Raw genomic sequence first — 26,620 nt, forward strand, 5'->3', positions numbered from 1 at the left:
AGGTGTCGACACACTACGATCTCAAAGCATTCTCTATGAATACTCTGGTTGGTTCGATGGAAAGCTAAAAATTAGTTTGCGTGCCGGTTAATTGGCCTCGAGTTCCCGATTTAGATTATTTTCTCAGTTTCAAATATGTATCCAAAACAACATAAATCTATTTGGAGTTCCGGAACAGTCTCATCACGACGGAAAGAAACGCATGGAAGAAGATGCTAAAGTTGTAGGAAATTTATTAGAAATCTGTGGAGTGTCAAACAAAGATAGGCCTAGAAAAATTTTACGATTGGGAAAGAGACCAGAGTCCAGTGACATAACCAATAACAGCCGGCCAATGGTATAAAGAGGAAACTTTTAATGTCATTTCAACTTGAAAATAGTGAAATGTTTTTGGCTATTTAGCATTTAATTGGCTATACATATGTAATAACTGAGAATATTAGACTTTTTATAGGAAATATCTCCTGATTTGATTGGCTATACATATGTAATAACTGAGAATATTTGACTTTTTATAGGAAACATCTCCTGATTTGATTGGCTATATATATGTAATAACTGAAAATCTTAAAATTTTTATAGGAAACATCTCCTGATCATCATATAACTTTAGATTTTTATAGGAAACATCTCCTGATCATCATATAACTTTAGATATGGATATAGAGGCATTTGTTTTGCCTGCGTCCACTATTTACTTATTACTTATTTTCAAACCGTGTGTCAGTATATCCAGCCAAAGTAGGTAGATCGATGGCCTCAAACATGACATGATAACCTAACAATAAGGAGGGAGAACGTCTATATGTCACCTACTGATTTCCCCTTTCTACTCATCTCTCTTCTTTTTGTCTCTTTCTGTTTTACGTTTCTAATTTTAATACTTATCCGTTGTTGGGAGAAGCTAGTCCGGCATAGTTCTACTTTATTTAATTGATATCACTTAAAGCTTCAGTTCGTTAGTACCACTTATTAATGGTATTCATTATATCACTTGGTTTGTGATATTCGTGATACAGTGCTGTCTCAATATCAATTGGTGAGTATTACCATATATTGGTTTTGACATTTTGTAAAGCTTTTCAATGTCTCTCAAAGAGGTAAACGACGACTACAATAACTTGATAATACAATGATTAAGTGAGATCATTTTTATCATTAAGTGAGATCACTTTCATGATTAAGTGAAGTCATTTTTATGATTAAGTGAGATCACTTTCATGATTAAGTGAAGTCATTTTTATGATTAAGTGAGATCACTATAATAAATTGGTGATATGGACATTCAAACAGATCAGCAAACGATTTTGTAGTGAACCACGAAGATGTCATCAGTACAGATCACAAAATTATCTGGTGTTGACAGATTGTTTTTTCTGTGTATTTGAACCCTAACTTTTAAAGTAAAGGTCATGCAATCACTTGAACCCCAATCGCATATGACTGGTTGATTTTTTTTCTAAAAGAAACAAGTTAAGGAAATAATGTTGATGGATAAAGCACGCCACACCTCACCACAAAATCAAAAAGTTAATAAGCCTACACGTTCAGCTGTTTATCGCTAGGGTTAACCCTGGTCAATGGACCAGCAAATTACTACTCGAAATCATATACATATATATCTTAAATTACTACAAAGGTTGATATGTCTGAAGCCTATTAGTCAACAGTCCCCAGCAATATTCAGTGGTTCTGAATTACACATATTTTAAAACGACACTTGTGTGAAAAATCACAGCATTATACACCGTGGTGTACCGTTAAAGAATGGTTAAGATGTAGGTGCTCAGTACAAGCTGAAAATTCACTGGTTTATGTATACAATCTGACCAGAAGAAGTACGACACGAAACTCGTATATACCTGAAATTTGTATTAAAATATTTGTACGGTGCTGTTATGATCAGAAACAATTGTGTGTCTTTCACAGTGTCACAGGTTTCAAGGCTGTTATGCCTCCCAAGTCTGATAACAACACTGTATGTTAACCATGAAATACTGCCAACAAATCAACAACAAATAATGCTGCACATCAACTTCTCTTCAAAACAGAAATTTATGCAATTTTATATGACTCATCTACTGATAATGACTGTGGTGGTTGTAAGTTGCTTTGTTTCATGAAAATCAAGAAAATTTGCAAGCACAGACTATAAACAGATCGAACCGGACGAATGGTCCACCTTTGCATCAGATCACAAGCCATTAGGCTTATGGTAACCTTAAATCTTTGGTTTTGTTGAATTATGTTCTGACCAAAAAAAAAGGCAGAATAAACATGATTATGCTGGGTGTTTGAATCTTGTAATATATTATGGGTCAATCTTGGCAATAATAAAAGGCTGATCAGTACAAACAAGCAAAAGGCAATGTTATATATCATTTACTTTACTTGTACAGTGAAGTTTTTCTTCATCTATACTTCATACATATACATCAACATTCATTAACACAGATAAAACAATGTACAACAAATCTTAAATGCTAAAATGAACCATATTCAATCATTTAATCACTTTTACATAAAACTTCATTTTTTATTATCAAATCATGGATAAAACATTAAAAAGAATTAGTTTTCATGACACAAAACTGATAAACAATATCTGTTCTGTAAACTTCTTTCTGCTTCCTGAAGACCGTCTAACTTACTCAATAAAACACTTTCATTATCACTAAGCAAGTTGTTGATTGTCCTGCCCATATAAAACTGAAAGCAGTATACAGAACAGTCTCTCTTCATCATACAATCTTATTTCATCCCTTTTGTACCACAATAAGACCTCCCATTTGACTCGATAATACCAGGTAGGTGTATTTCTTTGCTGTGAAAGGTTAGTCCATCAAGGCACATGTATAGCTGAACCTGTAAAAGTATCACTGTGGAACAGCTTGAAAGACGTCTGGCAATAATCAAATATCTGCTTTCTCAGCTTGAGCCTGTAATTTTTTGCATGGTTCTTGTTCCCCAGTAGGTTGCTAGGTCGAAGGGCTCAAAACCTGAAAAGTTTAAATGTTTGAAATGATTATCAATGCCATAACACAGAAAACTTATAATATTATCTATCTTTTCAACAACATCTCAACTTGAATTAGAAGGAATCTAGGATGTCTTACCAAATGCTGACATGTATATCAAATTCACTATATACAAGATATTTGTTTCTCATTTATTCCATGTGTATGAAAAAATATAATTTTCATGAGTGTGAAGAAAAAGTCATAAGAGTGAAACATGCTATCCTCTGGGAAACCATCAAATCTTCCTTTATCACGTTTTTGAAGAAAGAAATAGCAGAAAGTCCATTAAAACATAAAATAAATTTTGTTTCCTATAACAGGCAGCAACTGAAACCATATTCCTATTCTTTGATGTCAGATACACATTTTATTAGGAATATGACAACTCATTTTGTATAAGCTAATTACCCTAAAGTTTTCTAGACATACACTTGCCTTCAATTTGGATCAGTAAAAGTTGCTGAAGACACTTATCTGTCTTTGGTAAATAAGAATTTTATCTAGTAATGGCATGTAAAAGTAAATAAAGTCCCATCAATGATGTTTTTTAAGTTCTGGAGGGATATTCTGTGTGTATGACAATATGCTGTCTCTATATACAAGGATTAATGTCGTCGTCTTGTTGGCATTAAGTTTAATTTAAAAATTGAATGCTCATTAAAAGATTCTCTACTGGCATATTAAACGTAATCTACAAAACTGAATATGTATTTCAAGGAAAGACTGCAATTCTATCTTAAAATTTGAAAAGATTGCTGATGACAATAAAAAAGTCATTTTTATGCACATTGCTTTGGAATGACGAACAAAAGATATAAGACAGATATCAATATCCATTAAGCATAGTTACTAATGAGTAAATTGGGTAAGTCTAAAGGAATTCCATTTTTGAAGAATTTGTTTGGACCTTTCCTCGGGAGGTTAACTGAAGAAATAAATAATACTGCAAAAACAGCCTTAGGCCTCTGTGTTTTTATTCAAACTTAACAAAAGTGTGGTATAACTTTGTAATATACCATGTGATTTCAATCTCCAACTTTAAATGACCAGCGTAAGTTTCATTGCTAGGTATGGATCAACACAACTTTCATGACCAAAAATATTAACACAGATTTCAGCAAAGTCATTGCTCAATGATAATTTTAACTTTGCACTTTCCAGGGATGTGGATATACATTACTGCATAAATGAAATTATTCGAAAACTAGTTTTATGTCCAAATGTTCAAAGTATTAGACTTCATCATACATAGCACCAAGGGGAATACCCTTTCTGCTTCTGACTGGAAACTACATTCAGATAAATTCACTGTTTTATTCTTATGGCAATTAGGCATTTTTGGTTTAACATCTTTCATCAACACTTTAAATTGTTTCTAAATGTAGGTTACTTTCAAGGACAACACAATCAAAAGCGATGGCACAATTCATTGTTTAAACTACAACTATATACATTACACTCTGAATTTTCTTTTCCTTTTCCTAAATGTGTACCACCAAACAGAATAAAAGCTTCAGTAAAGGACTCATTATCTGTGTCCAAAATTCACTGTATGATGCATGTTCTTTAAAACTTATTTTGTCGGAGATCTAGAAGTCCAAAGTTCTGTATGAACTTAAATCCAGTATTTCCCCAGAATGCAGCATTGTGAAAATTGAATGATGAATGCCTTCACGTCAGGTTTAAAGCACCTATAATGAAATGTCCTATATAGAGCATCATAATCCCTCCCTTACAAATGTAGAACCTGTTTCACTTACTTTGTAAACTCGGATTATGCATCTTGTCCTTGTAAACAACTGGTCCTCCTGGTTAAAATGAAAAAGATTTTATCTGTTTTGATTAAGAATTATAAAATACAGTATTGTCCATTTAATTCATTTAAAAAATAACATTTATTTTCAACGTATTTAGTAACTATCAACATTCCTTATTTAGCAAGATCCAACAAAAATTGAGAGCATTCTTAATTTCAATCCCAGTAATAAAAGTCACAAGAAAGTCATAATATACTGTCTTTAGGTATAATTTGATAAAACTTACCGTCTCTCTGGTTGGAATTTCTTGCTGATGTTTCCATCTCACTTCTGACTTTGGACCAGGCTGTAATTAATCATACAAAAATCATGTTGTACATTTTTCACACAAATTCTTAAAAAACAATTACTGTAACATAGTAAAACTGACCTGAAGTTGTTTGATATCTCAGGTGTATTAATGTTCACTAGTTTGAATTATGATAATAAAATAAGAGAAAGAAGTGACCCATGTATGGGTTAGCATTCAAAAGTTAATTGTGATAAGAAATTGTCATTTTCACCTACACATATTGCACATGTTTAGAAAGGTCTGTTCCTTCTCTAAAAGCTGATACCATTATCATGTTTCAACATTCAGTGCAAACATATATCTTTTTCTGTACCTTTACCTTCTTGTGGTGGAAGTTTGGGTAGAAACTCCACCATGTGACTGAGGTCACAAAATATCAAAGGCAATTCCCAAACACTTATCTACATTACTATAAAAATAACCCAGAGAAATATAAACACACACTCCGCCTCTTTTAACTGAGGAAATATACATGTCTAGGGAACATTCATCTTTTTTAAAAATCTTATCTCATAGTTATGATCTAGCATTCATCTTTCTTTTAATCTTCAATGAATTATAGCCATACTATTCATATATGGCTCCATCCTGTATACAAATGGCACAGAAGTTAAGAGGAAGATGGAGACCAAATGCAGTTTATATTATTGTCTGATAATTAGCACAAGCACAAAAATAGACTGAAAATTTCTGTCTTTATTATGCTGTTATTTATATAGAATATTTTATTCGTCATGCTCATTTTAGAAACAGAACAGAAATGTTCATAAAGTGGTAGAAACACATCCACCATGGATGCATCATATTAAACAATATTCTCGCAGTGTATCCGTAAATCTTGGTTTTTATTTGAAGCAAAAAAACTGCATTTGCCTAAATAACCTGTTAAGATCTAATAGTTTGCTATCTTTAAGCCATTAAGGTGAGGGAAAATGTATTTTCAGTAAGTGCAATATTATTTTGAGACATGTCTTGTTTGAGAATATTGTAAAGAACAGATATTTTGATCCACATGCAATATTCATATGACAATGACAATTTGATCTTTCCACAATCAAATCATTTGCATGCAGAGCCATGGACATGTTACTTGTTAATTGGGACAGAGTTCTGACGTACATAAACTATAAGCCGTTATATTAAGTGGATAAAACATCAGAATAATTCAAACTATGATTTTCCCAAATAAAAATCAGAAAGTCATAATCATGGTACAAAATATGAATCGTTATATGATTAATACCAGAACAGTAAAATTTGATAGGCGTAGCTGATTAATCAAGCAAAACAGCTTACATTGCATTACAAATCGGACAAGCTCTTCGTGTTGAACTTGTGAAGTGGTTTCCTGGGAACCATTTGTATTGTGTGGTCGCTGGAAGCCACCCCCTCGCCTTACAGCATGGTGGTTGAAGTATGGCCTGGGTGAACTGTAAAGGAAGTGAAGGCCAGCTTAGATAAGTACACTGTCATTATTAGGAACATTATCATTCTGCAGCAAATAGTTCATTTAAGTCTTCCTTAAAACTTCTCATTTTTCTAATGCGCAAAAATAGTTACCCCTAAATATCATCTATTTACCCTTAAACGCAGTAGAATAGCCGTATCATTTTGCATTACAGTCTGAAAGTTGACGTTGGCAATACTTTTTAATTGTGCATATGTCTAGCACTAACAAGTCCCATATTGTGCGTTGTTGTCTTGGGCATAACCTCTCTGCCTGTGACAACATGACGAAATCGGTCAACACGTGGTTTCATAATCCATCCATTTGAAAATGGGAAATGGTTTCTATTGCAAAATAAAATGTTCCTAGACAAAATCGTTATTGGACAGAGATGAGTCATAGTAAGAACACTTTCAATATCGTAGACAAACCTCATTATAACGCCGTTCGAATGTTCTTTCTCTGTGTCCTTAATTTCAAGGTTGTCTAGTTGCGTAGCTGGACCTAAGATAAATTAAGCACATTTAGAAATGAAACGGAATATTTTTTCTTCAAAATGAGACATTAACGAGATCGTACTGTTACATACAGTGAGAGTATTTTTGAAATGAATCTTACCTCTGCGGGTGCTAGCAACAATTTTACTGGGTCCTCTTGACAAAGCGTACATCCCGTGGTTACTTCCGTTTCAAATCGATTTATGCGCATCGATACTGCGCAACCATGTGCGCTTATTGCGCTGTTGTTGACATTGTCAGTTTGAAATTGATAAACATTTAAGTTCAATATTCGAACTACAGGGAAGCAGATATCATTTTTTCTCAATTTATGGCAAATTTAGATTCAACAGTCGTACACAAACCATAAAGACAATGGAAACTTCGCTCAGGCCTTGAAATATATATAAATTACATTCCACTACGTCACGAAGCGCCGCTGGTGTAGTGGTATCATGCAAGATTCCCATTCTTGCGACCCGGGTTCGATTCCCGGGCGGCGCACATTTTTTATGTATCATTTCCCGAGATTTTATTTTTATAAATTCATTTTGGTTTTGTTTAAATAATATTTTATGCTATATAGTTCGTCCCTGTGCGAAAGATTGTCAGCTGTCTTTTGTTCTTTGGTTACTTTTTGTTAATAGAGAACTTTTAAAAAATGACATTATAATCGCGATTTCAATGTACGGTATACATCTAAATTGTACAAATACTTTTTATCTAACACAGTGTATTTATATCTAACACGGTACATTTTATATCTAACACAGTACATTTTATATCTCACCCAGTACACTTTATATCTAACACAGTACATTTTATATCTAACACAGTACATTTTATATCTAACACAGTTCATTTCATATATAACCCAGTACACTTTATATCTAACACAGTACATTTTATATCTAGCACAGTACAGTTTATATCTAACACAGTACATTTTATATCTAGCACAGTACACTTTATATCTAATACAGTACATTTTATTTAACACAATATATTTTCGGTTGATAACTGAAACCTTTAATTTTGAAATAAAGTAGAGGAAGAATATAACAGAAAAGATGACACATACCTGCAACCAGGTAAGTTTGATGTGTCTTAAGCTAAGTATTGGAGTGGCAAATGTTGATCAGTAGTATAAGGGGTATAAAGGGGAAGATATAGAATCCAATTTCTATAAAAATAAAATATTGATGTACCTAGAATCGTGTATATTCTGATATGGTACCGACTTACATCTGACAAAATCTGACACATGGCAAATCGTTTAAGTATCAACAGTATCTAAACAAAATATCAAGTGAAATAAAGCTTAGCAATGCAAGACAATTTAACACCAGGGCATATAGTCTCAATTCAACATATGCTTACCATTTTCAGTCAGGAATGTTCAATTCAAAAATTGTAAAAATAAGAGAATAATTTACTAGTATTGGTGGTATTGCTATGTTTAGAAATAACGTTAAAGACGAATATCGCATTGAAGGCGAAAACAATAGGAACAGAATGTATATTTTTGCATTACTAAGTAAAGGTGGTAATTTGCTGGTTCAAATTTATTTAGTATAGCAAAACAAGTACACCTCTCCATCGATTTTATTTTCAATGTTTCACTATTTAATTGAAAAAATAAACAGGAATTTTTTTTTTAATTTGTATTTTATTCAGGTTTTTCAAAAGACACATGACAAAGATACAATATATATGCCTAGTGAAACACCTCACAGATAACACTCATTTTATCTTTCTGATGCCCCCCCTCCACACACACACGCTTACACATTACAATACATTCATACATACATACGTATACATATACACATTTGTATGTACACATCCATTACCACGTAATTTCACTATATTTATAAAAAAATCACTTGCAAATAGTTAATAAAAAAAAAATGATTATCATGTGTTATGTTTTATTGAAAGAAGAAAGAGAGAAAAAGGATGGGTAGACAGCTCAGGAGAGCACAGACAGACAATACTAGGACAAGTACGAGAGTAGACAGACACAGATGGACGGACAGACAGGCGAACACTGACAGACAAATGAGGTGGACATAGACAAAACAAGGACAACACGCAGACGATGCACAAAGATTATATTATAAAGACAAAATTATGTTAAAGTTCTGTTTAAAAAAAACTAGACAAACAATTTTTCTTGATACATTTTACAATAATCCGAAATAACCAAGTAATTAAGCATTGTATAGAAAGCAAATACCTAATTTTGCAAAAATTCTTTCAGAACTCCATATAACATGCACACTTACAAGAAATGTGTGCAGATGGACAGAATGATAGACAGACAAACAAAAATTATCTTAATATCGTTTTCATCGCCCATTTTCCGTTGGTTGTATTCAGCCAGTGCAGTTCGCCGACCTACTCTGGAACGAAACTTCAGCTATGAGAGATATGATTTATAAAGATGCATTCATTCAGCATATAGTACAAGGAGATTTGGACCCGTCCATCTTTGGTAGGTGTAAATGTTTTGAGATGTTGTAACCGGAATACTCTTCTGTTCTTTTTATATTCTATGCGAGGTGAGTGTGTTTACTGCGTGTGTTTCTTTCGTATAAGCTTCCATGTGATTGTGTGGAACTGAAGTAGTGCTATCGAAGTGAAGTATATTGTAGAAAGCATCCAATAGGACGCTCTACATTATACTAAGGTCGAGTTGGCCTTTCCACTGCTACAATGCTGAGCGTTATGCCGGAAGTATTAACTAGCACTTACTCATTTATCAGAACGGCCTTTGTATAACATAATATTTAGATATTGCGAAATTTAAACTGTAGCAGTTCTTATATCATCATAATTTGTAGGAAAACCGATATGTGACCTCTCGATGACTACACTGTCACTTTCATCATACGACAAACCTATGTGAGGCGTATACTGACGCTTACGGGTGCGGGATGGTAATAAAGGAATTTCCGGAGTTATGACAACCCTATACATCTGCAACACCAAAGAAGAAAATTGCGCGACAAAATTAGTGTAGATTATAAAAAGGCCACATTAGTGTTCACCATATTTAGAAGTTAGTGTTTAAGTAACTAATATCTTTATTGATGCCATTGGAGTTTCTACATTTGTTAGACATCTGTTACAACTAAAAAATCATCATTATCAATAATGAAAACCACTCTTCACGAAAAAAATAATGATAAATCAATAAAAATCAGCGTTACACTATCAAGTGTATATCATGTGATAAGATTTCATTGGGTTGTGATATTATCAACTGAAGTGGATCCCTATTTCTATTCTTTTTTCAATCTTACATCAATTTTGTCATTTTTCCCAATGATAATTCATCTTATTCTATTCTGGATATTCGCCTTATTTTTGTACAATCCTGGAGACTGCAAGTGGTAGACACTGCTGCTGGACCCGTGGTTTGTGATAACATGCATGTCACGTTATAAATCAGTCGAATAGTGGCACGAATCACAATATACACACATGGCGTTATTCTAAAATCATCCGATATATGAAAATAACGAAAATCAGTAGAGTATTGGGATAGGACACCTTCCCGTCTAGGTTTTGACATTTTGATTCGATTTCTTCGGGCTTTCCTGCCAATATGATTTGTCTAATGCTGTAAACGTAATGTGTGATTTCTCGTTTTACTTAATGATTTAAATGAATCTGACAGGGTGAAAAACACGAAATCAAAAAATAAAACAAGTCCTAATTATCACAGGGACTGTTACATGTGAGCCTCGCATTTGTATTATATGTACATTGATTGATACGAGATCGATAAAAATCGAACAATTTCCTAATGTTAGACAATGCCTATACACGTCTATACCAAGTTATTCCCTCCCTATGGGAAAATGTGAGACCCTGGGGTAGGAGCATGAAATTAATGTCTTAAGTTAAGCATCTAAAGGCCTTTCCATCCACGAAGAGTATTATATTCTAACACGTTTAGGTATTGAGAAGATAATTGGAGTTTCAATCAATTTGACCTGATTTTGGTCCCGCCCATCAGGCCTCTTGGGGGTGGGATCTGCTTGAATCACAATTTCGGTGCGCCTTTGGCCATAGAAGGTTTCTATCGAATTTCATCGATCGGTTCAGGAGTTTTTCCGAAAGTCGAAAGTGTTAAAAGTTAACGACGCACGACAAAATGCGATCGCAATAAGTCACCACGAGACTTTGTCTTATGTGACCTAAAATGCTAGTATTTACTGCAACACCAAAAAGAATGAAGTTTCCAATCGATATCACTGGAATCTGTGTTTAGCCGTGTGCATATCACTTTATCGATATCAGTGGAATCTGTGTTTAGCCGGGTGTATATCACTTTATCGATATCAGTGGAATCTGTGTTTAGCCGTGTGTATATCACTTTATCGATATCAGTGGAATCTGTGTTTAGCCGGGTGTATATCACTTTATCGATATCAGTGGAATCTGTGTTTAGCCGTGTGTATATCACTTTATCGATAACAGTGGAATCTGTGTTTAGCCGTGTGTATATCACTTTATCGATAACAGTGGAATCTGTGTTTAGCCGTGTGTATATCACTTTATCGATATCAGTGGAATCTGTGTTTAGCCGTGTGTATATCACTTTATCGATATCAGTGGAATCTGTGTTTAGCCGTGTGTATATCACTTTATCGATATCAGTGGAATCTGTGTTTAGCCGTGTGTATATCACTTTATCGATAACAGTGGAATCTGTGTTTAGCCGTGTGTATATCACTTTATCGATATCAGTGGAATCTGTGTTTAGCCGTGTGTATATCACTTTATCGATATCAGTGGAATCTGTGTTTAGCCGGGTGTATATCACTTTATCGATAACAGTGGAATCTGTGTTTAGCCGTGTGTATATCACTTTATCGATATCAGTGGAATCTGTGTTTAGCCGTGTGTATATCACTTTATCGATAACAGTGGAATCTGTGTTTAGCCGTGTGTATATCACTTTATCGATATCAGTGGAATCTGTGTTATACAAAAAAAGCACCAACCTATAAACACGTTTCAGCTTTTAATGAAATATTCTATTTATTTACCTTTACTAATTTATGTCTCAGGGGGACATAATTACGATAAAACGTGCAAAAGAAGGACATTCTCGTTCTCATGGAAATTAGCTAACGTAATGCCAACAACAAATTTAACTGATCTCTCTCTCTCTCTCTCTCTCTCTCTCTCTCTCTCTCTCTCTCTCTCTCTCTCTCTCTCTCTCTCTCTCTCTCTCTCTCTCTCTCTCTCTCTCTCTCTCTCTCTCTCTCTCAAATATTCTTATCAACAAATTTCTGGATTTTAGCGTTGGAAAATCTGAAACAATATATCGCAATAATTTTCCAGAGGTATTCGATAGAGTTTGGCATTGAGGGTTTATGTATGAGTTAATATCGACATAGAATCTGAGGAGGTTTACCTTGGGTAAATGTTGAGAATGTTATTGACCATACGAGAAGACAGTTTTTTTTAATATCAACTTTTGCGGTGATTTATCACGTTTGGAAACAACCTGGAGTGTTGATGATACTTCTGGATATTCGTTGGACCCTGCAACGAAAGCTTACGTCGACCATCAAAATAGTATTGCTGCACAACAGATCTCTGTCTACAGTCTGATATCTGTACTTCATTGTATGAGTAAGTAATTAACTACATCCGATGTAATTTGTGCATTTTTTATATTGTTTTCAAATACGTGACATATTTCTGGGTAAAAACTGAATAGTTCAAAACTAAGTGAACTCTCAGGAATAATGCTTAGATGGTAATGTAATAGACGTCTCGTTATCATTTAGCCTGATATACGAATTTCGGTTAACAATATGATATAAAGTCTTTTCGGAAATGCAGATAATTATTCATCTCACACTCAATATTATCAAAGCGGTCATTCATATTACTAAACACGATAGCTAACGACTAGAACCTTGTGGAACTGAAGAAGAATTTTTTCAAAGTTTGTTACCCAAAACAGCAATTTCCATTATGACACCTATCGAGAACCAGAAGTTAAACTAATTTGAAGTTTTATTAATTGCTGACAAAATTTCATCAAACTGTGCCTCTTGGTTATTGAGAAAAAGCTATTGAAATATTATCATGTGACTTTGAATGTGGGTCAAGTTGAATTTTTAGAGACAGCTTTATCAATATATTCACCAGTAATTGTACGCTACAGACAAAATTTCATCACCATGTGACTCTTGGATATTCAAATAATGTTATTTAAAGAATTCGACATAATTAGCCTTAGATTTGAACTTTGACCCGTACCGAAAATTTAACACTTTACAAATGAAAAATGTGGTCCAAGAAATGTTATTTATTTCTAATCTTACATAACATATCCAAAGATGAATTCATGCCTTTAGCCGTACATGAGATATTTCAGTTAGAGACAAAATTAGATATGACGTCATGGTAGCCATTTTGTCTTTCTGATGAAGGTGAAAAGTCACGAAATGATAGAGATTATCGCGAAACCTTTCCTATAAAAATTGATTGAAATGTTAGTAATAAAAAAACAAGTTTCACCAATTTGTCGGCATTTTAATAGGTCAAAGGAAGTTTTCAAAATGTCTTCCAACGTTAACAGTAAATGCTCAATAAATACTGTAGACATCAACTTCATCGAATGACAATCTGCAGTGATCTGTATAATAATTTTCAAAAAAAAGATAATAAATGAAAAAATAAATTTTTGTGAGTTTTGACGGCGAGCTTTGTTTAGTTGTTAATGCATCTATTGTATTAGCATGTGACGATAAAAAGAAGTAACATAAGTACACGAACACTACAATCAACGATTTTCGAGAAATGGCTATTTCAATGTTTTTTAACAAACGACGTCATGGTGCCCATATTGGATTTCTGATCTTTTTTGAATATCAATAGAAAGCAATATGCAAATAACCAATCATCATCTTGTATCTCTTAGTCATTGAAAAGAAACCATTTAAAGATTTTAACAAAATTGACCTTATGACCTGAAAACAAAATTGACCTTATGACCTTAAAGGTAATTAATAAAATATGATAGCTAACGACTGGGATATCTTACATGTGAAATATCAAGGCTGTAGACCTTATGAAAGTTGAATCGAAGTTTTCCAAAATTTGTTTCTCAATTTTCAGACGGGGTTTTACCAATACATTTATCGTTTATGTTGTCAAACTTGATAGCCAGTGACCAGAGCTTCTTAAGTATCAAATATCACGTTTCTAAACCTTGTGGAACTTTTTCTACCAAAACTGGCACTTTTCAAATTTGACCTCAATCGAGAACCGGAAGTTGAATTTTCAGACAAACTTTTAATATATTCTATAGCAATTGATCACAGTATGATACTGACAAATTTTCATCATCATGTGCCTTTCGCTTATAGAGAAAATGCTATTTCAATATTTTGATACTATTGACATCTTTGACCTTGAGCGTGGGTCAAGGCTATTTTCATTATCAATTTGATAGTTTACGATCTTTATCAATCTCCACATCATACCATTCAGGTTGCTTATTTGAACTCACTTTATCTTTAAAGGAACACGAATATCATAAAAATCTAATAAATTTGTTTTTAAAAAAGATAAAGGCTTCAGCAGGGTTATCTAAATAGGAGATATGGTTGATAATTGAAAAAAAAAATAATATACAAACAGACATAGGCATAAACAATCTTTTGACCCTGCCATGATAATACACTGTAGCTTTACAAAGAGATAAAGACAGTCTCCTATCTCTTTAATTATACACTGTAACTTTACAAACAGATAAAGACAGTCTCCTATCTCTCTAATTATACACTGTAGCTTTACAAACAGATAAAGACAGTCTACTATCTCTCTATAATACTTGTCTATGCTTATGGCCTTCTCTTATTTCGCTCACTAAACTGTCTTTCACAGTTGTGTCCTCTTGTCTAAAAAGCAGCCGAAGACGGGTAGGGGCCCGTCGTACAAGTTTTACCCCAACCACAAACCGATGGAGTGAATGTTGACACGAGTGTTTAGTACAGCACGGACAGGTAAATGAAATATTACGATACCTGTTCATTGATATCGATGTTTTATACACGATTTGCTAATTACAAATGTAGAGAAAAACCCGTAATAGGCGAACTGTAAAGTATCTGCTTGTTACGTTCTTATTGTACCGGAAAAGTAGCCATGAAACTAACTAAAAAACGGATAATTTTTCTAAATCACATATCGGAGCCCACATTGGTTAAATTATATGATTACAGTCTTCGGTGATTTTACATGTACTCTTAACATTTGTAATGTATCACTGTAATCATGCTTTTCAAACTGCATAGGATATGTATATTGAATGAAGCGCATGCTTTCTATAGATTATATAACAGACCACAAGTCCGTGATAAAGTACTGTACATACACATATCGTTCAAGTTATAAAGTGACGGAATTTCGGATTAACCTTACTGCTTCCTTTCAAAATGATTTAAATTCCTCAAAGGTCCTTTTACAACGTGAAGTTGGCATGTCTTATAGATTTTTTGTCTAAAAAAATTGCAATATGATAAATAGAACCTAACATTAGTATCCATGTCATATTGAGTTTATACTACTCAAAAAGTAGTTTGAGAAAACACTCCTTTAGAGATGGTTTTGTACCAGAAACCATGGTATTTTCTGTCATATCATAACCCATCTGGGAACCTACCAATGCAGTACTGAAATGTATTTGAGATATAGATACTTCAAAGTTAATCATAGATATGTGCATTTTTTTCATTAGTTATTAATATACTTCAGTTTCAAATGTGGTGCACAATAAAAAAAAACGTGAAAATGAAAGTGCAATTTTAAAAAATGAACTTGGATCCTCATTTTACAGAAAATAGTGTGTATACATTTAATAAAATTTAGAGGTAATGTATATGCAGATAAATCTAATTGAATAATAACTTTCCTTTATCTGAATGCATTTTTAGATATATATATATATATTGAATAAGGTTATCATAAATAGCAATTGAATACTTAGGACTTGAGAAGATGTTGCAGTTTCCAGCAGCTGAAAGAAATAAGGGACCTATCCTTGAGGTACTGCAGCAAGCCCTACCCCATGACACTGAAGGACTAGCGCTTGAGGTAGCCTCAGGAAGTGGTGCCCATGTGACACACTTCGCTCAACACTTTCCTCACATCACATGGCTACCCAGCGAAATTGAGGACAGGAACCTCAAAAGGTAAATAATAGTTTCCTTTACACTAGCACTGAATACCAAATCAACGAACATGTTTTGTGAATAATCAAATTTGACTGATGCCAAAAATGATACAATTAGCGACTAGCTGATAGTTATATATTGCCAAGTGACCTAGCCCAATATATGACACTGATAATCCTATTTCTATAGAAATCGAAACTCTGTATCTAGCACTTTATCTCTTGTTGATTTCTGTACCTTAATCAGAAATACTTACATTGTTTCAGTATTTCTGCATTTACACAACATGCCAAGGTGTCAAATGTGAAGGAACCGGTACTCCTTGATGTGACGACAGACCCCAAGGGTTGGGGAGGTGGCTTAGGGCAAGCGTCACTTAAAGTCATCCTCAATGCCAACATGATCCATATTTCACCCTGGGAGACAGCTTTGGTAAGTTTACTCAAACATATCAACTTAGCCAAGTTGATTGATTGATACAGATAAATAAAATAAGTTTGAAAAAAAGTAGTAAACATTCACCTCCCTATTCAGAGGAAATCTAATAATAAAAAGTTGTGGGAAATGAGTTTATTGAAATGCAAACACTTTGCCATCAATGCAGGAGTGCAGTACATAAAAGGTATAGACTGTAAAAGACTGACACTGGTACTGATGCTGTAAGCTATTTACTGTCCATAAATACATTCCAGTAGTCAATAAACTGAAGCACTTCACTCCTATCTACATCGACTCAACTGATAAACTGAAGCACTTCACTCCTATCTACATCGACTCAACTGATAAACTGAAGCACTTCACTCCTATCTACATCGACTCAACTGATAAACTGAAGCACTTCACTCCTATCTACATCGACTCAACTGATAAACTGAAGCACTTCACTCCTATCTACATCGACTCAACTGATAAACTGAAGCACTTCACTCCTATCTACATCGACTCAACTGATAAACTGAAGCACTTCACTCCTATCTACATTGACTCAACTGATAAACTGAAGCACTTCACTCCTATCTACATTGACTCAACTGATAAACTGAAGCACTTCACTCCTATCTACATCGACTCAACTGATAAACTGAAGCACTTCACTCCTATCTACATCGACACAACTGATAAACTGAAGCACTTCACTCCTATCTACATCGACACAACTGATAAACTGAAGCACTTCACTCCTATCTACATCGACACAACTGATAAACTGAAGCACTTCACTCCTATCTACATTGACATAATAACATAATTTTAGCTAAACTGGGCTACATAGAAGAAGAATTCAATGGAAAACATGCACAATTAAGATAAGCAATATATTAAGCACTCTGAAAGCATAAATTGCACCTACTCCAATAAAATTGCAGAACTCGATTTTCAAAAAAGGAAAAAAAGAAAAAACTCAGCTATCTACTAGCAAGCAAGCTTTAAACATTGGAAACATGAGGGAGAGTGGGTGAAAAAAAACTATTTTCAAACTGGCCAAAATCAAACAAAGAATGACAAGAACCTGCCTTGTCCAGGATGAATAAACAGTCCATGTCCGAAACTGGCCAATCAGAGGACATGTTCAGGTAGTACAAGACAGGTGATTATATGTCATATATTACATTGTCTGAACAATGGATATGACTCCAGAGCCAGGAGCATACCAATAGTCTGGCACACAGTTCAGCGTTTTGTCCAATCAGATTTCTACAATATCAGTCACCAGTGTGTCAGTATTAATGTGGAATGAAGGACAGTAAAACAATAGTAATATTTATAGTAAGTGTATACACTCTGATACAAGGTGTGTCTCTAATACTGTCTTCTGTAGTAGTCGTACATCTTAATCTGTTCTGTGAGATGTGCTTATTTATGTGGTGGGTGTTTAAAAAAACTGTACAGGAGAAAGTGTAGCTGTGCTTACTTATGTAGACAAACTTTCATGTAGCAAATATTCAAATTAATTCTGCAAAAAAAAGTGTTTTATTGTTTTTCACTACATATAGGGAGCACTTTATGGTAATTATATAATGTGTGGGGAAATTTAATGTGGTTTAAATATAGAACCCAACAAAAAACCAACACACTGCATAAAGGACATGTGATCTGCTTTGGACAGGTAGGATATGGCATGTTAAACTTGTGGCTAATAAGTTGGTTAAAAAGTGATTCTAGTCTGCATGTTTAAACTATTCCTTCAATCATTAGTGTGAAATGAAATCATTCTAAAATCGTTAAAAAAATATTGATCAATCAAATGATGTCTTTTGTTTGAGAAAATACAAAACACAAAATAGACCAACTACATAATAAAACATTGAAGAACCCGCCTTCAGTCTGTTGGATTGATTCATCTTTATATGATTGAGATGTTGTACTACGTTTAAACACAATTATTTTTGCCTAAAACATCATTGGGACCACTTCCTTTTTGCTCATTTCAACTTTTAGTGAATTATATTTTGCAGGGCCTGTTTGTTGGAGCTAATTATCTTCTACAGCCGGGAGGATATCTATTTTTATATGGTGTAGGTATACAATAAAACCAGAGGGTTACCTGTTTGTGTAGGGTTTCAGTAGACAATAAAACCAGAGGGTTACCTGTTTGTGTAGGGTTTCAGTATACAATAAAACCAGAGGGTTACCTATTTCTGTAGGGTTTCAGTACACAATAAAACCAGAGGGTTACCTATTTCTGTAGGGTTTCAGTACACAATAAAACCAGAGGGTTACCTGTTTGTGTAGGGTTTCAGTATACAATAAAACCAGAGGGTTACCTGTTTGTGTAGGGTTTCAGTATACAATAAAACCAGAGGGTTACCTGTTTGTGTAGGGTTTCAGTATACAATAAAACCAGAGGGTTACCTGTTTGTGTAGGGTTTCAGTATACAATAAAACCAGAGGGTTACCTATTTCTGTAGGGTTTCAGTACACAATAAAACCAGAGGGTTACCTATTTCTGTAGGGTTTACCTGTTTGTGTAGGGTTTCAGTATACAATAAAACCAGAGGGTTACCTATTTCTGTAGGGTTTCAGTACACAATAAAACCAGAGGGTTACCTATTTCTGTAGTGTTTCAGTACACAATAAAACCAGAGGGTTACCTATTTCTGTAGGGTTTCTGTATACAATAAAACCAGATGGTTACCTGTTTCTGTAGTGTTTCAGTACACAATTAAACCAGAGGGTTACCTTTTTCTGTAGGGTTTCAGTATACCATAAAACCAGAGGGTTACCTGTTTCTGTATTGTTTCAGTATACAATAAAACCAGAGGGTTACCTATTTCTGTAGTGTTTCAGTGCACAATAAAACCAGAGGGTTACCTATTTCTGTAGGGTTTCAGGATACAATAAAACCAGAGGGTTACCTATTTCTGTAGGGTTTCAGTATACAATAAAACCAGAGGGTTACCTATTTCTGTAGTGTTTCAGTGCACAATAAAACCAGAGGGTACCTATTTCTGTAGTGTTTCAGGATACAATAAAACCAGAGGGTTACCTATATCTGTAGGGTTTCAGTGCACAATAAAACCAGAGGGTACCTAATTCTGTAGTGTTTCAGGATACAATAAAACCAGAGGGTTACCTATTTCTGTAGGGTTTCAGGATACAATAAAACCAGAGGGTTACCTGTTACTGTAGTGTTTCAGTATACAATAAAACCAGAGGGTTACCTGTTTCTGTAGGGTTTCAGTATACAATAAAACCAGAGGGTTACCTATTTCTGTAGGGTTTCAGTATACAATAAAACCAGAGGGTTACCTGTTTCTGTAGGGTTTCAGTATACAATAAAACCAGAGGGTTACCTATTTCTGTAGTGTTTCAGGATACAATAAAACCAGAGGGTTACCTATATCTGTAGGGTTTCAGTGCACAATAAAACCAGAGGGTACCTATTTCTGTAGTGTTTCAGGATACAATAAAACCAGAGGGTTACCTATATCTGTAGGGTTTCAGTGCACAATAAAACCAGAGGGTACCTAATTCTGTAGTGTTTCAGGATACAATAAAACCAGAGGGTTACCTATTTCTGTAGGGTTTCAGGATACAATAAAACCAGAGGGTTACCTGTTACTGTAGTGTTTCAGTATACAATAAAACCAGAGGGTTACCTATTTCTGTAGGGTTTCAGTATACAATAAAACCAGAGGGTTACCTATTTCTGTAGTGTTTCAGTGCACAATAAAACCAGAGGGTACCTATTTCTGTAGTGTTTCAGGATACAATAAAACCAGAGGGTTACCTATATCTGTAGGGTTTCAGTGCACAATAAAACCAGAGGGTACCTAATTCTGTAGTGTTTCAGGATACAATAAAACCAGAGGGTTACCTATTTCTGTAGGGTTTCAGGATACAATAAAACCAGAGGGTTACCTGTTACTGTAGTGTTTCAGTATACAATAAAACCAGAGGGTTACCTGTTTCTGTAGGGTTTCAGTATACAATAAAACCAGAGGGTTACCTATTTCTGTAGGGTTTCAGTATACAATAAAACCAGAGGGTTACCTGTTTCTGTAGGGTTTCAGTATACAATAAAACCAGAGGGTTACCTATTTCTGTAGTGTTTCAGGATACAATAAAACCAGAGGGTTACCTATATCTGTAGGGTTTCAGTGCACAATAAAACCAGAGGGTACCTATTTCTGTAGTGTTTCAGGATACAATAAAACCAGAGGGTTACCTATATCTGTAGGGTTTCAGTGCACAATAAAACCAGAGGGTACCTAATTCTGTAGTGTTTCAGTACACAATAAAACCAGAGGGTTACCTATTTCTGTAGGGTTTCAGGATACAATAAAACCAGAGGGTTACCTGTTACTGTAGTGTTTCAGTATACAATAAAACCAGAGGGTTACCTATTTCTGTAGGGTTTCAGTATACAATAAAACCAGAGGGTTACCTGTTTCTGTAGGGTTTCAGTATATGTTTCTATTATAACTTTCCAGGCATGTCTTTAGAAGATACAATGATGATATCTATTATAAGGCATTCTTCTGCTGTTTTGTTTACTTTCAGCCATTTGCTGTTCATGGAAGTTTGACCCCAGAGAGTAATGTGAAATTTGACCAGTATTTAAGATCACAGTAAGTAAACATTGAAAGCGTAATCTTGACACATGTTGACTGTTAGGTCAAGGTCAAGATTAGCTCATTTTTATGTATCATTATTATCTCAAAACAGAGGTTGACTGTTTAGTGCTTCAGAAGAAGGTGGAAAAGCTCATTATCGTAGATGAAATGTCAAGACTGTACATCACTGTCAAATGTTAGTTGTCGGTATTGTAGTTAGCTAATAGTTACAAAGTGTTGAAATTATTGGTCACCACACTGTGAATATAGTAGGTCAGTAAAAAACAACATCAAGAAAATTCCAACATGTCAACATAATCATAATCCATACCCAAATTCCATAAAACTAGAGCAAAATATGACCAAAGAAAGATTTACAAGACTCCTGAAAATGTGCAAGGAGAATTAGACCAGGTGTTTCGGAACAGCAAGCGTATTCTACTTTATCAATGACACCTGCCTATAAACCTTGGTCAATCCAAGTAAGTAATGTCACGTTCTCAAATGAGAACAAGGTATATTAAATTCCAAGATCACTTTCAGTGCAGGATTATATGTGGAAATACAGGTAGTGCTGAGACAAACTAATGATTGGAAGTCTGTACTTTGTACCTGTTGTCATGTTGTGGTCATGTACTGCCACCATAATCTATACATATAATTACATTATACAATGATTTTGTCTGACAGGGAGTGTAGATGGGGAGTGAGAGATACATATAGTTACATTATATGATGATTTTATCTGACAGGGACTGTAGATGGGGAGTGAGAGATACATATAGTTACATTATATGATGATTTTGTCTGACAGGGACTGTAGATGGGGAGTGAGAGATGTGGACGATGTAGAGAAGCTGGCGAAAACAAACCGACTGAAGATACATAAAATTGTAAGTGATTCACCTGCATCGTCTCCTCCTCACAAAAATGCAGTAATGAAAACATTTCTGATTGAGAAGTATAATTGATTTCCTTTCCCATTATTTAACAGTTAACTTAACATCTTAAAATCTTGTATTTGTTTACTTTGTTTTATATTGACGTCATCAACTTGTTACTTGCTGGGAAAGCTTAATGTCATTGAAATTGTTTTATTTTACAGGTGGATATGCCAGCAAACAATAAGATGTTGATATTCCTGAAGGAAAGCTGATAATGTGATAATTTTAGGCGTGGTTGATCTGTGTATTGTTGTAATGATTTTACAGTAAATGTGCTTTATATTCAAATATTATGTTTGTGTTTATTTAAAGGTTTTAAGGTTGACATAAAGACTCAGAATAATGATTTTACTGGTGCAATTGAATGCTGCCTTTTCTTTTGCAACCGAGAATGATGTTACGATTGAGATAAGTTAGTGTCCTGTCCAGGTCTGTTAATGAATCGGGGATTGGGCACTCAAATTATATTATTATAGAGAATGTCTTTCTGAAGACAAGATTTTTTCTGGCGATTTGATTTCAGGTCAGCCACCATTCTCTTTATAGTTTATTTAGGTCGTGACATCACACATGGGACTCTGTCCATTCCAACCTTGCTTGAAGTTTTGATCACTTTGAGGTTTTTGAAGGTTTTGAAGACTGTTGCCTTCATACAACATGTTGACGACTCTATTGCAACTCCCCAGCCATCGCTGAGCAGGGTGGTGATGTGAGGGCCCTTTCCCCGACTGATTCAGCGTCAATTTTAGCCATCGCTGAGCAGGGTGGTGATGTGAGGGCCCTTTCCCCGACTGATTCAGCGTCAATTTTAGCCATCGCTGAGCAGGGTGGTGATGTGAGGGCCCTTTCCCCGACTGATTCAGCGTCAATTTTAGCCATCGTTTCCGATGGGTTTGACCACAGAAACAATTAAAGAAGAGTTTGGAGCTATTGCAGGTAAATTTATACTTGAAAACAAAACAAATAAGATAGCCATACAGTTGATATAAGTAATAGTGTTCCTCAAAACTACGCCTTATCTGAACTTCAACTGTAGCGGAAATGATGTCACATGTCACGTGTATTCCACGAATTAACATCGTTCGAAATCATGCTTTGACATCGGCTCCCGACCGTTTTGTTTTTCGGAATATCCATTTTGTCGAGCTGTATCACATGAACTATTGACAAGCATGACCTTACAACCTGATGACTTGCTTTTACATGTAACGGTGCCATAAAAAAATTGAAAATTGTGATTGAAACAATATATAATAAAATATTACGAGTATATAGTTCAATGGCAAATTTGTGTAATTTTTCTTGATACACATTTTTACACGTCAAACATCCTCACAGACAATGAAATAACTTTTTGTCTTCTATAACGTGAATGAATGAAAAATCGAACATGAATGATATGCCACGCCTTCTTGCAAATTTTTTGTCTTCGGAACATTAAACATGCACGAAATAGTTTGTGTTATAAAAAAGAAGTTTACTAAGAAATATGACTCATTTAAGGACGATATAAAGACTGAAACCTAACCCTTTAGAAAAAGTGCACACATAAACATAGATATCCACTACTTTCTCACCACGAATTTATTTTTCTTCACATCAAAATATTTTCCCCTTCAAATGATGATTTTATGTAATATATATCTACATCTGGGTCACAGTAAGCTAACTCTATGATTTAGTCATATGCCTTCAGAAACGGAAGTGCAGTCACCTGTCCGATACAGATGTCGGTTTGATCTTCGAATGTTTTATGTAGCCTTGTAAAGTTCAGCAACTTTCATGACTGTCATCACCCAACGTAGTATATCCTCAATAGCTGCACATTGGATATTTATTCTTTAAAAAAATATTTGTGTTTCATCGATCTTTTTTTAAATAAATGTGCATGAACACATTCGAATTCAGTTATTTATTTGTTTGGTGGTAATTCGTCAACATAGCATAGCTGGTGAAAAAATGATTTTTAAGGAGCAAGAAACCTGCGTTCCAAGGATATAAAAAAGGCCAAACAGCAGTTTGAAAACCATTCGATTTCTTTAAGTATCCATACATTTTAAGGCAATCTGTGCAGATGTGGAAATTAAAGACATTACTTTCCATTTTAAGTAAATTTGTTCAGCCGCTTTATTCATAATACAATGTTATTCTTCAAAAATCAAATTCAATGTTGATTTTGTGAATAAAACCACAAACGACGAGCTCAGTTCACTGTTCTCGTACCATTTTGTTATGCTATGAAATGCAGCGTGAATATATGGAGTGTTTTAACATATATGCTGCATTTTGGCTAGGGACTGAAAGACATGGGTCTTTTTCGTGGACAAGGATAGCTAAACCGTCGAGTAAGAGTTTGGCCGGCAAGAAAGCCACATTCTGACCAGTTTGTTACACTCGAGTGTATCACTGTCCACAACAAACACCATTGTAAGATTCCCTCGTCATGATTGTAAATAGTCCATATGCTGACGTATAAGATTCTGTTATCCCCGTCATGATTGTAAATAGTCCATATGCTGACGTATAAGATTCTGTTATCCCCGTCATGATCGTAAATAGTCCATATGCTGACGTATAAGATTCTGTTGTCCCCGTCATGATTGTAAATAGTCCATATGCTGACGTATAAGATTCTGTAAATCCCCGTCATGATTGTATATAGTCTATATGCTGACGTTCCAAGAGCTCAAGTATTTCTGGGTACGACTGGTCAACTATGCCGTGTGTTAATGTTGCAACTTTTCTCTACATACGACTTCACATGATATGCTTTATCGTGTAAGTGCAGGTTCAGCTACATGTTTTCGAAGAGGTCCAATATATCTTTTTTAAAGAGCTTTGTAGGTATTATGATGCATCTATTCCATCTATAGCTCTCCTAAATACCCCCACTCATCACTGAGTTAACTTTATCATTTTGATAGGGTATGCCAACATTGAATGAAAGCTTATTACCACTGGAAGTTACACCTGTCTTTTTCGTTACCTGTAAACAGAAATTCACCTCCATCCTCTAGTGTTGTACATGTAGGTAATACCGTGTAGAAATTCACCTCCACCTGTAAACAGAAATTCACCTCCATCCTCTAGTGTTGTACATGTAGGTAATACCGTGTGGGTGGGGTGTTTTTCGTTACCTGTAAACAGAAATTCACCTCCATCCTCTAGTGTTGTACATGTAGGTAATACCGTGTGGGTGGGGTGTTTTTCGTTACCTGTAAACAGTAATTCACCTCCATCCTCTAGTGTTGTACATGTAGGTAATACCGTGTGGGTGGGGTGTTTTTCGTTACCTGTAAACAGAAATTCACCTCCATCCTCTAGTGTTGTACATGTAGGTAATACCCTCTGGGTGGGGTGTTTTTCGTTACCTGTAAACAGTAATTCACCTCCATCCTCTAGTGTTGTACATGTAGGTAATACCGTGTGGGTGGGGTGTTTTTCGTTACCTGTAAACAGTAATTCACCTCCATCCTCTAGTGTTGTACATGTAGGTAATACCCTCTGGGTGGGGTGTTTTTCGTTACCTGTAAACAGAAATTCACCTCCATCCTCTAGTGTTGTACATGTAGGTAATACCGTGTGGGTGGGGTGTTTTTCGTTACCTGTAAACAGTAATTCACCTCCATCCTCTAGTGTTGTACATGTAGGTAATACCGTGTGGGTGGGGTGGTTTTCGTAACCTGTAAACAGTAATTCACCTCCATCCTCTAGTGTTGTACATGTAGGTAATACCGTGTGGGTGGGGTGTTTTTCGTTACCTGTAAACAGTAATTCACCTCCATCCTCTAGTGTTGTACATGTAGGTAATACCGTGTGGGTGGGGTGTTTTTCGTTACCTGTAAACAGAAATTCACCTCCATCCTCTAGTGTTGTACATGTAGGTAATACCGTGTGGGTGGGGTGTTTTTAAACAGTTACTAGTGTTGTACTGTAAACAGAAATTCACCTCCATCCTCTAGTGTTGTACATGTAGTTAATACCCTCTGGGTGGGGTGTTTTTCGTTACCTGTAAACAGAAATTCACCTCCATCCTCTAGTGTTGTACATGTAGGTAATACCGTGTGGGTGGGGTGTTTTTCGTTACCTGTAAACAGAAATTCACCTCCATCCTCTAGTGTTGTACATGTAGGTAATACCGTGTGGGTGGGGTGTTTTTCGTTACCTGTAAACAGTAATTCACCTCCATCCTCTAGTGTTGTACATGTAGTTAATACCCTCTGGGTGGGGTGTTTTTCGTTACCTGTAAACAGAAATTCACCTCCATCCTCTAGTGTTGTACATGTAGGTAATACCGTGTGGGTGGGGTGTTTTTCGTTCTGGGTGGGGTGTTA

The 26,620-nt window shown here is 35.0% G+C and overlaps 2 protein-coding genes and 1 non-coding gene across 3 annotated transcripts; 2 read left to right on the forward strand and 1 right to left on the reverse strand.

Moving 5' to 3' along the window:
• Positions 1–2,371: 2,371 nt before the first annotated feature.
• Positions 2,372–7,250, reverse strand: LOC132555737 (MAPK regulated corepressor interacting protein 2-like). Its single transcript, XM_060220100.1, has 6 exons — positions 7,195–7,250; positions 7,008–7,080; positions 6,426–6,559; positions 5,064–5,123; positions 4,781–4,828; positions 2,372–2,999 (listed from the first exon to the last, which is right to left on the reverse strand). The coding sequence occupies exons 1-6, from the start codon at positions 7,244–7,246 to the stop codon at positions 2,929–2,931; spliced, it is 438 nt and encodes a 145-aa protein (XP_060076083.1). The 5' UTR covers positions 7,247–7,250; the 3' UTR covers positions 2,372–2,928.
• A 256-nt stretch (positions 7,251–7,506) lies between these two features.
• Trnag-ccc (transfer RNA glycine (anticodon CCC)) lies at positions 7,507–7,577 on the forward strand. Its single transcript has one exon. It is a non-coding gene; the product is annotated as a tRNA-Gly (tRNA).
• Positions 7,578–15,036: 7,459 nt separating this feature from the next.
• On the forward strand, positions 15,037–22,574 carry LOC132555735 (methyltransferase-like 26). The gene is made up of 7 exons (XM_060220098.1): positions 15,037–15,115; positions 16,099–16,303; positions 16,552–16,717; positions 18,742–18,801; positions 21,290–21,357; positions 22,157–22,235; positions 22,448–22,574. Exons 1-7 carry the CDS (start codon positions 15,082–15,084, stop codon positions 22,496–22,498), a joined length of 663 nt encoding a protein of 220 aa, XP_060076081.1. The 5' UTR covers positions 15,037–15,081; the 3' UTR covers positions 22,499–22,574.
• Positions 22,575–26,620: the final 4,046 nt, after the last annotated feature.

Source organism: Ylistrum balloti, unplaced genomic scaffold (assembly GCF_031769215.1).
Source record: "Ylistrum balloti isolate Yb309-2 unplaced genomic scaffold, AGI_CSIRO_Ybal_v1 Utg370512, whole genome shotgun sequence".
Taxonomy (NCBI): Eukaryota; Metazoa; Mollusca; class Bivalvia; order Pectinida; family Pectinidae; genus Ylistrum; species Ylistrum balloti.

Bases quoted from the DNA above. Each gene is read 5' to 3' on its own strand.
- LOC132555737 (XM_060220100.1), bottom strand. From the start codon at position 7,246: ATGTACGCTTTGTCAAGAGGACCCAGTAAAATTGTTGCTAGCACCCGC. The intron at 7,081-7,194 runs GTAAGATTCATT...AATTTATCTTAG, and splicing joins TGTTGCTAGCACCCGCAGAG to GTCCAGCTACGCAACTAGAC. The intron at 4,829-5,063 runs GTAAGTTTTATC...CATTTTAACCAG, and splicing joins AAATTCCAACCAGAGAGACG to GAGGACCAGTTGTTTACAAG.
- LOC132555735 (XM_060220098.1), top strand. From the start codon at position 15,082: ATGTTGACACGAGTGTTTAGTACAGCACGGACAG. The intron at 18,802-21,289 runs GTAGGTATACAA...GTTTACTTTCAG, and splicing joins GATATCTATTTTTATATGGT to CCATTTGCTGTTCATGGAAG. The intron at 22,236-22,447 runs GTAAGTGATTCA...TTTATTTTACAG, and splicing joins GACTGAAGATACATAAAATT to GTGGATATGCCAGCAAACAA.